The following is a 12,377-nucleotide window of genomic DNA, read 5'->3' as shown; positions in this document are numbered from 1 at the left end:
TTCACCCATTGCCTGGGCAGCTGAGGTCCGCCTTTCAATCCCGACGACCACTCTATCGGTGATACGCCCAATGGTGTTTGGTAACTCTTCCTGGAGAGCCCGCGAAACCTCTGCAGTAATCAAATCCTGTAAATGACCCTCCTGAAAACACGATGCACCATTCATTTTTGACCCCAATCTACAAAAGCTAGTAGTAGGATCCTCCTTCCAGAAGGATCCTAGAGACCCACAAGCTTCGGGCTCCGGATGATCCCCCACCTGCTCTGCTACAATCTCGGTCCGGAGGGCCCCGAGGCGGCTATCCAAAAGCTCCACAATAGCCTCCTTAACCGAATCAAAAATCACAGGAGTCTGATCAATGATGTTGCGCATAATCTCTGCTGAAATAAACTTTCTCGTCCAATCATCCATTTGTCCGACTCCAGAGTCAGAGCCAGATCCCTTTCTGGCACCTGAACTGCCCACTGGTATCTCTCGTAATGTCACCATACTGCGCATAACACAATCACTATCAGAATACTTATCACTGCTGCGAGACCAAACACACACACTACCAGGTTCCCAGTCTTGTCTCGGTCTTTCCCGAATCGAGTACGGATCCTCTGCTTTCAGTAGTACGGGCCCATACTACCTTCCACATCTATCCGTACTTTCCTCAAGAACTGCTTTGACTCCACCAGGTCCCTTTCTACTACTTCTGCTTCCAGCACTACCCCTTCCTAGGCTAACCCTAGGGAAACCTCTGACTCAACTCAAACCAGTCCTCAGCTGCTGAAGGCTTCCTTGCGATGCCAATTAGCCATCACCTGGATACCATCACATGTGACGAGGCTCAGATAATCCTTCGAGTAAAAGACTCGTCCCTACAACGGTTAGACTCAAACGAGAGCTGCGCAGTAGGGCCAAGTCCTCTGAGATTATTCAACCCTGATCACATGTGACGTGGCGTATCCACTTAATGGCTAACTCCCATCACTCAAAATCCCACAATGCACAAAGCAAGCAACATTCAGACAAGGGGAAAATCTAACCACTACATACTCAAGCAATCATACACATATAGCAAAAATCTGATCTAGCATGCAACACAAAGTCATAACTCAGGCATAACCTAAATAGGCTATCCTACTACTGTCTAATCAGTACTACTATGCAGCTCAAAAGCACAAATAACAGGCACATAAGGCATCATCCCTAGATCCTTAGTCCTATTCTAGCATGCTGTTCTATTGACTGATAATCAAAACATAGACTTATATGGGTATTTTGGGGTACTTACTTGAGCTCGGCTGATTGCATGCACCACACCCATTTTCTCTTTTCAAAGTTCTTTTCTTTCTTAATTCTTTGTGTTTTTCTAAAACCATTTTCTTTCTCAAAACCCTCTTTTTACAAAACTGTTTTTTTTTTCCGTTTTGAAAACTTTTATACCAATTCCCCAGTTTGAGTTCAGACACACCCGAGAGCATGTCTGAATCCCTCAAACCAAGGCTCTGATACCAACTTGTAACATCCCAAAATTCAAGACTAAAAATTTCTTTAATAAAATATTACTTAAAGTAAAATCATCGATTCAAAGCATAATCAAAGTAATAGTTTTCCAAACACAGGTTCATTATCAGAGTAAAACATTCCCAGGTTGACAATTCTATGATATGGTGTGTGTGCCATGGGATCATCCCGAGCTCCATCATCCGCTACCGGAAGTACCTGAAACCAAAACTGAAAACCATAAGCACAAAGCTTAGTGAGTTCCCCACCCTACCACATACCATGCAAACATACAACATACATACTGCCATGCTATTCTGGGGTACCTGACTACCCGGTACGCCCATTCTGGGGTGCCGACTACCCGTGCGGCCATTCTGGGGTGCCGACTACCCGTGTCAAGCCATTATGGGGTGCTGACTACCCGTCGGTCCTAACAACCGATCCTCAGGGACTATTTCACCCCTTACTCCTACTAACACACACGTCGCAACATAACCTATTATCAGACATATCTGGGGTGTCTGACCTACCCTTCGGTCCTAACAACCGAACTTGGGGACTGGTCCCCTCGTATCACCTCTATCGCATATAACATAACAAGCCAGCATGCAAACATATCATCATGTACTGTCAGACATTTCTAGGGTGTCTGACTACCCTCCGGTCCTAACAACCGAACTCTACTGATGAGCCGGGGAGCCTCATCCCTGCTCCTACTGATTGTGAGATACGGGTCCAGCCCACACTCACTCTTACCCTAACTTAGGCCTCGCCCCTGATCTGCTGCTAATGAGATGTGGAACACCATCCACACTCTGCTATTAGTAGGGTACGGGACTTTGCCCACACTCACCATCCTACCAGGCACATACAAGTATCACACAGACAACAAGTATAAACTATCACATAACCATTCCTGGGCACTTGTCCGCTATCATTGGACCTTGCCATGCGCATCAAACTAGCATACTGTGCCTAGGGCTAACCCACGGGTCTTCTACTCATAACTACATGAGCCGGCATTGTGGCCGTAGACCCATTCACACAAAAGGGAAACTCACCTGCACTGGCTGATCATGCTGATGATCCCACTAGCTGCTGCCCGACCACTCACTGAACTCCTGCTCTACTTGTTTCACGAGTTATCAATATCAATGCAACACTTAGTCTAACTGACCCCCGACAGTCAACCAAGTCAACTCTAGTCCAAGTCAAAGTCCTGGTCAAATTCAACCTTCCAGGTCAACCCTACTCGTCGAGTCCACTTACTGACTCGCCGAGTTCTTATGCTCAAAGTCCTTCTAATCGCGACTTGACTCGCCGAGTCAGCCCTGACTCACCGAGTCTGCTGATTCCCGATTCCTGTCCTGTCCAACTCATTGAGTCCTGGCTCGACTCGCTGACTCGAGTCTTAACTCGAAGGGTTTGGGACCATGCGACCTGACTCGTTGAGTCTAAGAACAGACTCGCCGAGCACAAGGCAATCTTCAAACAACTCGCCGAGTTGTTCATCCAACTCGCCGAGTTTATGCCCATCTTCATCCGACTCGACGAGCTGTTCATCCCACTCGTCGAGTCCCTCCCCATCTTCAAGCTACTCGCCGAGTCCACTCGAAGGACTCACCGAGTCCAGTCAGTTAAACACACATGCAGAGGACTTTTGAGTCATGCAAGGACTCTATACAGTAGATCCACCTTTCCCAAGCCCATTCCTCACGTAAAGTTGCAAAGTTTACGTGTAGAGAAGGAGATTTAAGCTAAATGCACCATGAACTAAGGTTTAAGACCAAGAGGCTCCATAATCCACTCACTGGATGCTACTTTGCGGGATTCCGTACCAAAACCAGCATGGATCTGAGGTAGCAATCTCAGATCCGGACCTCAAGCTCAAGATTGATCTTACACATGGCTTAAAAGCCCCAAAACTCATAACCAAGGTAGATTTGGATGAAGGAAGTGACTTATTACCTTTAAGTGCTCAGAAAATGTCCTTCAACTTCGGATTCACTGCAGTTCCTTGAAGCCTTAATGATTCCTTCCCCCCTTCTTCCTTCAAATCACCCACAAAATGGCAAAGAGCTTGAATAAGCAACAATGGAGGCTAGAGGTTCGTATCCTGGGTTGGAGAGGCTGTAAAGGAGCCCTAGGAAGAAGAAATGAGACACTTATATAGGCTCCAAGTCCCGGTTTAGGGTTTTCCTCACACAGACCTTACTCGCCGAGTCGCCTTGGCCGACTCACCAAGTTGGTCACTTACTCATCGACTCGGATCCCGCTCGGACTCGCCGAGTCCCTCTTAAATTTAGGGTTTCCTTTACTTTCTTGGCTTTCAAAACTATGGGTCTTACAATCACCCTCATGACCGACATTCAAACCAAAACCATGGCAAAATCATGTGGCCTCCGCCTCCGCTTCCCCTACAGAATCAACAACGAAGGTCGTACCCACCGCGATTGCCAACAACAACGTTATCCACACCGCCACTGCCACCGCCACAACGGTCATTATCGCCACCACTACCGCCGCCTTCAAAACCATTACAATTGCCCATGCCAACACAACACCCACTTCCACCATTACCCCAACCACCGCCTTCGAAAGTAACATCCAGGCAATTCCGACCCGTCACATTTCAACCGTTAACCCTCAATTTCCCGCTCCCGTTGTTTTTTGCACCCGTATGCAAGACCTTGAGGACAAGGTCCATTTAAAGGACGAAGGAATTGATACATGTGTAAAATTGTATCCAAGACCACCACCATGGCCTGACCCACGTTTATTTTATTTAGTCAAAATCTCAAAGAGTGGTTGCATTTTGTTAATTCAAGCATGTTTCCACTTTGCATATTATCAGGAAGAATTAAACTTGTCTTCACCTAGTCAATAGTCAATAAGAGAAGTTAGTGCTTCTCCATGTTTCTTTTACTGCATTGCATGGGCCTAGATTTTAGCAAAGTAGTTAATAACCTTGAGTCTTTATATTGTAAGTTCTTGAAAGAAATGAATCAAGCAGAAATGTTAATGAAATTGTTATGTTATTTTAGTCTATCTTCTTCATCTTAATTCTTGGGAGATTAGCTTTCTCGAATTGGCTTCTATCAATGGTGCTTTCATTCTCGTTCATCATGCCTCCTCGTAAAGATCTGTCAACCGATGACACACCGCCAACTATCCACGAGCAACTCTCCACACTCATTGCTATTTCCACTGCTAATCTCCATCGTCTTGATGCAATTATCTCACAAATGACCACTATCAACACCCTCATGATCGGCATTCAAATCGAAACCATGGCCAAAATCATGTCGCCTCCGCCTCCGCTTCCACCACAGAATCAACAATGAAGGTCGCCGCCACCGCGATTGCCAACAACGTTATCCACACCGCCACAACAGTCATTATCGCCACCACTATCTTCGCCTTCAAAACCATTAAAATTGTCCATGCCAACACAACACCCACTTCCACCATTACCCTAACCACCGCCTTCGAAAGTAACATCCAGGCAATTCCGACCCGTCACATTTCAACCGTTCAACCCTAAATTTCCCGCTCCCGTTGTTTTATGCACCCGTATGCAAGACCTTGAGGCCAAGGTCCATTTGAAGGACGGAGGAATTGATACGTGTCTAAAATTGTATCCAAGACCACCACCATGGCCTGACCCACGTTTATTTTATTTAGTCATAATCTCAAAGAGTAGTTGCATTTTGTTAATTCAAGCATATTTCCACTTTGCATATTATCAGGCAGAATTAAACTTGTCTTCACCTAGTCAATAGTCAATAAGAGAAGTTAGTGCTTCTCCGCGTTCCTTTTACTGCATTGCATGAGCCTAGATTTTAGCAAGTAGTTAATAACCTTGAGTCTTTATATTGTAAGTTTTTAAAGGAAATGAATCAAGCAGAAAAGTTAATGAAATTGTTATGTTATTTTAGTCTATCTTATTCATCTTAATTCTTGGGAGATTAGCCATCTCGAATTAGCTTCTATCACAGAGTCGCCTCCTTTTGGTCCTCAACTCTCCGTTTCCTCCAAATATACCCAAAAAGCCGGCATCTGCAATCAGGTATTTGTATTGGGCTGACTTTAATTATGTTGGGCTAATTCATTAGATTCAATTCTGGATTAATCTATTAGATTTGTATTAGAAATAGTCAAACATTAATGGGGTTATTTATTTGAATTGTTGGATTATGGTTTACTTAGACTACTAGGTGTGGGCAACATGTTATCACATGTTACCACACCCAAAATGTGTCATGTTAGCATCCTACTCATACATGATGTTATAACACCCAAGGTAGAAATGGGCAACATCTAATAACATGTGATAACACCAATTATTTTCTATTTTTTTTTTATTTTTTTTGATGTTTTTTTTTCTATATTTCGAATTTGTTTTATTTATTTATTTATATTTGAAAAGTAAAAAATACAATTTTAATAAATCTTAAATTAAAAACAACATTAAAAAAATTACAACAAAACACAAAAACATTTAAAAACCTAAAAAAAAAAGATGATAAAACCTACATTTTTTGCCCTAAAATTATTCATCTTCATCTTCGTGACCAACATAGATGTAATCCGCTAAGTCTTCACGGAGTTGCTTGTGTTTTTGCTGATCTTGAATATTAACCACTCTATGTAAATATTCTGATGTCCCTGGTTGAAATTGCACATGTCTTGGTTCCGTAGGCGAATACATTGCAATATTGCGTCCCTTATCTTCGACAACCATGTTATGCATTATGATACATGCATACATGATATATCATAGAGTATCTAACTCATAAGGTCTCGCCGCATGTTCAACTATGTGTCATTTTGATTTCAAAACCCCAAAAGCACGTTTAACATCCTTACGTGCTCCTTCTTGTCGTCTCTTGAAATATTTGTCTTTTGGATCTATTGGGTGTCGAAACGCTTTCACAAACGTGGAATATTGTGGATATATTCCGTCTGTAAGATAATACCCAAACTTATATTCATTTCCATTCACTGTGAAAGGAGCATCCAGGGCTTTTCCTGACAAAAGGTCATCAAATATTGGTGATTGATCCAGAACGTTGCCGTCGTTGTTAGAACCTGCAACCCCGAAAAAAGCATGTCAAATCCATAAATCTTGTGAAGTAACATCTTCTAATACCAACGAAGGCGCTCTATGATGACCGCTCGAATACTGGCCTTTCCACGCCACGGGGCAATTTCTCCATTTCCAGTGTGTGCAGTCAATGCTCCCAAGCATACCCGGAAAACCATGTCTTTCTTCATGCGCCGCATATAGTTGTTGCATATCATGCAACGAAGGTTTGCGCAAGTATCGGTCACCGAAGGTTTCGACAACACCTCTTGCCAATAAATACAAACTTTCTCGTGCGGTCCTCTCAAAGATTCTCATATAATCGTCAACAGAATCGGGCGACTCCCCCATTGCCATAAGTTTAATTGCAGCTACACATTTTTGCAACCCTATGAAGCCTCGTTTACCTCTAGCATCATGTCTCATTTGGAAAAATTCATACCTAATTAAATATTAAACATGTAAAAATTGTATTTATTTTATCTAAAAGTGACATTTTGTAAATTATAAAAGTTGAATTAAACGATACCTTGCTTCCATAGCGTTGGCTATCCTTTCAAAGACATTTTTTCGCAAACAAAATCTTTTTTTGAAATCGCTTGGCTGGTAGACACAATTTTCCGCAAAGTAATCGTTAACTAGCCGCCGATGCCCTTCCTCACGGTCTCTATTTAACGCCGCATGTCGCGTGAGTAGTGGAGTTGGATCTGGCTGTAGTAGACTGTTTGTGTAATAATGATACATCATACTCACGAACAAATCGTCTTCGTCGTTATCATCATTGTACGGATGGGCCAGATCAAATTCATTTATAGTTGGTTGATTTTTGTGTTTGTGTTTTGAGTGATATAGAAATAGAGATAGATATAGAGAAATATGTGTAGTAAAAAGAATGAGGTATATATATATAATGAAAATGTAATTAGTATTTTTTTTTATTAAAGTTACCGTTTTTAAAAAGGTTGAATTTGCAAACGGTTGAATTTTCACGCGTTACGAGATGTTACCACGATCACACGAGATAACATAACACTTAATAACGGGAGGGGGGGAGGGGGGGGGGTGGTGTTCCCCTGTTATGGCGCCGTTATGGCGCTGCCACATCGGATAACGCCATACGGACGTTGCCCACACCCGCCACTCTTAATTTAATAAGGTTTTTTTTTTTGTTTTTTTTCTTACGGCCGGTTACTATATGTATGAGATAGGACCCATAACTCATTAGCCAAGTGGGCCAGCCAATCTTAATTTAATAAGTTATTTGAATTCATTTGTATTTATAGGTTCTATTATGATAATCTTGTTGTAAGTTAGTTTATTATTTTCATATAGTTAGCTTGTTTGTTTAATTTTAATGAGTTTGTTCTTAGAAATTTATTTTTTGTTCGAGCAAAAGATGGTTTGGAGTTTTGATTATGAATATAATCAATAACAACCTAAATAAATATTTTCAAAGCTTAAAATAAAGTTATTGGTCCACTATAAAAAAAAAGAGCTGATTTTTCCATCGAATAATATTGTATATACTATTAATTCCTAAAACCTTAGCTCCAGTTACTTTTCCTCTCTTTCTTATTTGCACACGAAACTCTTCTCCTTTCTAATTTTGCCACTGGAATTTTGGGTTTATTTGCTGATTAGCTTCTTTTCCTTGGTGCTTATCTTCTTCTCCTCAGCCTCGGTTGCCGCCTTTTTCCTCCAAAAAGGTCCGTTTGTGTTTTGTTTGTATTCTTCTTTGCTTATTTGCCTTTTAATTTTGTTTTCGCCTCTGTCTGCTTCTCGTACTTCCCCTCTGTTCTTCTTTGCGTAACTTTGTAATCTTCTCTGTCTGCTTCTGTTGCCTCCCGTCTCTGTTCTTCTTAAGGTATTGTGTTGTAATTTTTTCGTCTTACGCAGTCTCATGGCTGCTGTTTTATCTTGCAAACGACGCTTCTCTAGGCGTTTAGTTGCAATTGTTTTGATTTGGGGTTCCAGATTTCTCTATCCTAATTGATACGCTACTTTGCCTGTCTTCTATTGTGTGTAGTTTCCCATGTCACTAACATCACTTCGACCCAGTGAAAGAGAAATAACTTCTCGCTTTTAATCAGGTTTCTTTTCTCTAATTTTCGTCATAAATTTGCAATTTCTAAGGTTTTAAATTAATTGATGGGTTTTTGATTTTGTTCGATCCTTCATGTACATTACTCAAATGACATTTACATTACTCAATAGGTGTTTGTTTGTTCTCTCGACACCAGACTTCAAAAAAGCAGATAACAACTTCATATCCTCAGGACTTTTGTTTTTAAAATTACCCGTTTCGATTTGGGGTTTCCCCTTTCTGTTATCTGAATTCCTTTTTGCCTAAATGCATATATTAAGGTTTATCATTATGGGGTTTTTGAGAAGTTTGCTGAGGATCTTGAGAGAGGTGTTTAGGTTCTGCTATCTGTTAATGAGTCAAGATGCAAACTTCATTCTAGGTACAACAATCTTGTTAACTGTATATGATCTATGTATAGTTTCTACAACTATTTGTTTCTATTAGAAATGGAATCCAATGATAATCGATTGATTTGTATGTTAATTATACGGACACTCCATTTTTGCAGGTTATACTCAGCTGGACATTTATTAGATGTATGTATGGAACAGGTGGGATTACGCCATTTGGAGCCAGGAAAAGGCTACCGTTTCCCCGACGGGTATGAATTTTATAAAAAATGCTACATTGTTTATGTTTCTTTTTCTTAAAATTATTAAGTAAATATGATTAAAAAGTTGGTTTTTTTTTGGCCATATGTTGAATATAAAGGTACTGTTCCACAGTCTGAATTAAAAGTAAGCAGAAGGAGTTAGAGTTTGAAGCAAATAGTTTGATATCAAGGGGAGGTCAGGTAGGTTTATATATTATATTCTTTTTCAACTATGATTTGTAAAACAAAAATCATTTATTTTTTATCAAATGTATTTATTCAGGTTTCTGTTTCCCTCTATCCGAATGAAGAAGCAGCTATGTTTTGAGTTTACTCCAATAAGCCCTTTTTATGCCAAATCATGTTTTTAGTTCGTGTAATGAATGTGATCTTGATTTTTTTGTCTTTTATACAAAATGATACTATTAAATTCTCTTGATTTTAATTTTTTAATCTACATGGTAACATGTTTGACTATTACAAAGAACTTAGTTATCATAAGATGTACCTGTTTAAATGATGCATAAAAAGTTAATATTGTTAAATAAATAAAACTAAACCAATCATCTGAAAGCATTTTTTTTACAGTTAAATAACTTTTATCACTTAACCGTGAGTCCTTGACAGAAAATTAAGGCTTATACTGTTTACATTCCCAAGGTGTGATGATTTTTTCCTAACTTTTTACCAATTTGCCCTTAGTTATGTTATGTATGCTGTTTCTTTTTTACTATTTTGAAAAATCTATCAAATTATATATCGTATTTTTTTACTTTTTCTTATTATGACATTATACTTTGAAAAGTCTACCCAATTATATAAATAAAAAAATTTCTTTATATTTGGATGATTGCTATAACTTGTTAGATTTTTCAAAGTACATTGTTTATAGGGAATAAAAATGGAAGTAGATAACAATAAACATTTAGAGTAGTCTCATTGACTCCAAAAAGTCAAACACTTACTTTTTTAAGGAAAATAACAAGTCTTTTAATTTTTTAGGTGTATAATGCTTAATATGTGCATATAATCTATCAGTTTATAATATATTTGCTCTATAGTGTAAGAATTATTATTTTTAATATATTCGACTTTAAGTTATGTATTATTTATGTTAATATTTGAACTTATTTTCAATATGATTTTTATGTTGCTGTGTAATCTTTATATTCAACTCTTATCATGGTGGTGTGGAACATGATTAAGGGCTATCTGAAACTGAAACTGGTAATGGGTTCAGACTCTACTCATTAGTTCGTATGGAAATGTCCTAAGAGAAGAACCATTAGCTGTTTTTGAAGAAATGCTTGATGCTGGTGTAAGATATGCTCATGAGCTCATCTCCTTCATTAATTTTTTTTATTTAGACTATTTTTTTTATGTCTTTTTGCATACATTTTAGCCCAACACAAAAGGCCTAAAAACGTCTTGCTTGATGCACTTGCGATTACCTTATGCTATTTGACTAATCAACCTTCCGAAGAAGGAATTTCTCAATTACAACACCTTCGTCATGTATCTGTTAAGAGATAAGCTCACACTCTAATCTAAAAGATTTAATTGCAATTGTAATATTATATTAATTTATGTTTTATTATAGGTGATGAAAAATCAAAAGATGAAAAAGAAAAAAATCACATGTACAACAGTACTATGCTGGAACCCACAAAGGTTCGTTCTTTTTAAATTGACACATTTTACAAAACTTCAATCCATTTTCTTTAGTTTTTTGTAAATTGACTTTTCAAATGGAAATAAAACATGTGATCTTTTGGCAGGTTTGGGAAAATTTACGAATAACATACCGAGAACAAACCCAAATACATTCCCTCGATACAAACAATTTCAACAAAGATTGAAGAATTATATAAAGAAAAGGTATGATCCAAATACAAAACATATTTACTGCTATAATAACATTTTTTCTAAACGATTAATGCTATAATTGGATACAGCTGTCAAAGTGCGGGTTAATTAATTTATTGTGTTGTATATATATGTATTGTTGATTTGATTTTATGTCGATCCGTATCCTTTTCCATTTTTATATCTCAGGCTCAGAAATTTATAAAATTTTCCGTAATAACTAATAATCAATAATTTTAACTTTTCATCAACTGTTTACATCGTTATTTATATTTTTCAAAAGTTTTCACACATTCATGTATTCTTTGTTAATTTTTCCACATATGTATAGTTAAACCTTCAGATTTCACCATCATGCCTGTTTATTAGGCTACAATTGGTGCAGTTGACCATAATACGGTACCATTTTTAACTGTGTATATATTTTTGCTTATGATTTTCTTATTTGTTATTAATCATTGGTTTCAGAACGGGACACCATGAAGGTGAGGAAGTGGAGAAGATTTTATTCTTCTTCCTACCTGATTTGTCCTTTCCATCTCAACTTTATGTCACTGGGATCAATGAACGGCTTGAAGTAAGGAAAAAATTGTCGACTTTTGAAGTCAAAGAAAGTTGAAATTCAAGTTTCTGTTTTTTTTTTTGTTTGACAATTTACTTATCTGATAGTTAACTACCTGGAATTTTGTGTGATAGTAACCCGAGATATGTATGGGAAAGGTGTCACTTTTTTTTATAAAAAATGTTTTGTGTTTATGTTTTCTGCATTTTTAAATATATTTTTATAATAAGAACTTTTACTTCAACTTGGAACATAGTTTCTTTTTTTGATGTTTTTGTTGAAACATTCTACTTTTCGTGTAGTGTGGAATGCATGGTTTCATTTTTTTTTATTCAGATTGCTTTTTATCATACATTATTCTCTCATTTTATTGGTTGGTAATTTGCAGAAATTATGATTCATATTAACTTGCTGTATGATTTTCAGTGTAGGGCTTGGTGTTCATAAAGTGGTTGTAACGACCCAAAATACGACCCAAATTTTTTTGTTTAAGTAGTACTAAATGCTAACAATCATCCATAATATATAATGAAACCGTACGTCACAAATCCCAAAAAGTTATAATAGATGTGTCATAACAAAGAGAACTGTATCAACATATCATAGTATCTTAAATAAACTCCCAGGATAAAAAGCTGAAGCTGTGGTGTGTGCGATGCCATCATCCCGAGCTTTTCCATTTGCTAGCGGA

The 12,377-nt window shown here is 38.1% G+C and overlaps 1 protein-coding gene and 1 pseudogene across 1 annotated transcript; one reads left to right on the top strand and one right to left on the bottom strand.

Moving 5' to 3' along the window:
- Positions 1-6,319: 6,319 nt before the first annotated feature.
- On the bottom strand, positions 6,320-7,324 carry LOC111885061 (uncharacterized). Its single transcript, XM_023881352.2, has 3 exons — positions 7,110-7,324; positions 6,748-7,022; positions 6,320-6,585 (listed from the first exon to the last, which is right to left on the bottom strand). The coding sequence occupies exons 1-3, from the start codon at positions 7,322-7,324 to the stop codon at positions 6,320-6,322; spliced, it is 756 nt and encodes a 251-aa protein (XP_023737120.2).
- Positions 7,325-7,472: 148 nt separating this feature from the next.
- LOC111885060 (uncharacterized) lies at positions 7,473-11,950 on the top strand (annotated as a pseudogene).
- Positions 11,951-12,377: the final 427 nt, after the last annotated feature.

Source organism: Lactuca sativa, chromosome 7, assembly GCF_002870075.4.
Source record: "Lactuca sativa cultivar Salinas chromosome 7, Lsat_Salinas_v11, whole genome shotgun sequence".
Lineage (NCBI taxonomy): Eukaryota > Viridiplantae > Streptophyta > Magnoliopsida > Asterales > Asteraceae > Lactuca > Lactuca sativa.
The sequence above is the reverse complement of the archived record's forward strand: the minus strand, read 5'-3'. Positions and strand labels throughout refer to the sequence as shown.

Excerpts from the sequence above, each read along its gene's own strand:
- LOC111885061 (XM_023881352.2), bottom strand. The coding sequence starts at position 7,324 with ATGTATCATTATTACACAAACAGTCTACTACAGCCAGATCCAACTCCA. Across the intron at positions 7,023-7,109 it reads GCCAACGCTATGGAAGCAAG|GTATGAATTTTTCCAAATGA; the intron begins GTATCGTTTAAT and ends ATATTTAATTAG. Across the intron at positions 6,586-6,747 it reads AGAAAGACATGGTTTTCCGG|GTTCTAACAACGACGGCAAC; the intron begins GTATGCTTGGGA and ends TCGGGGTTGCAG.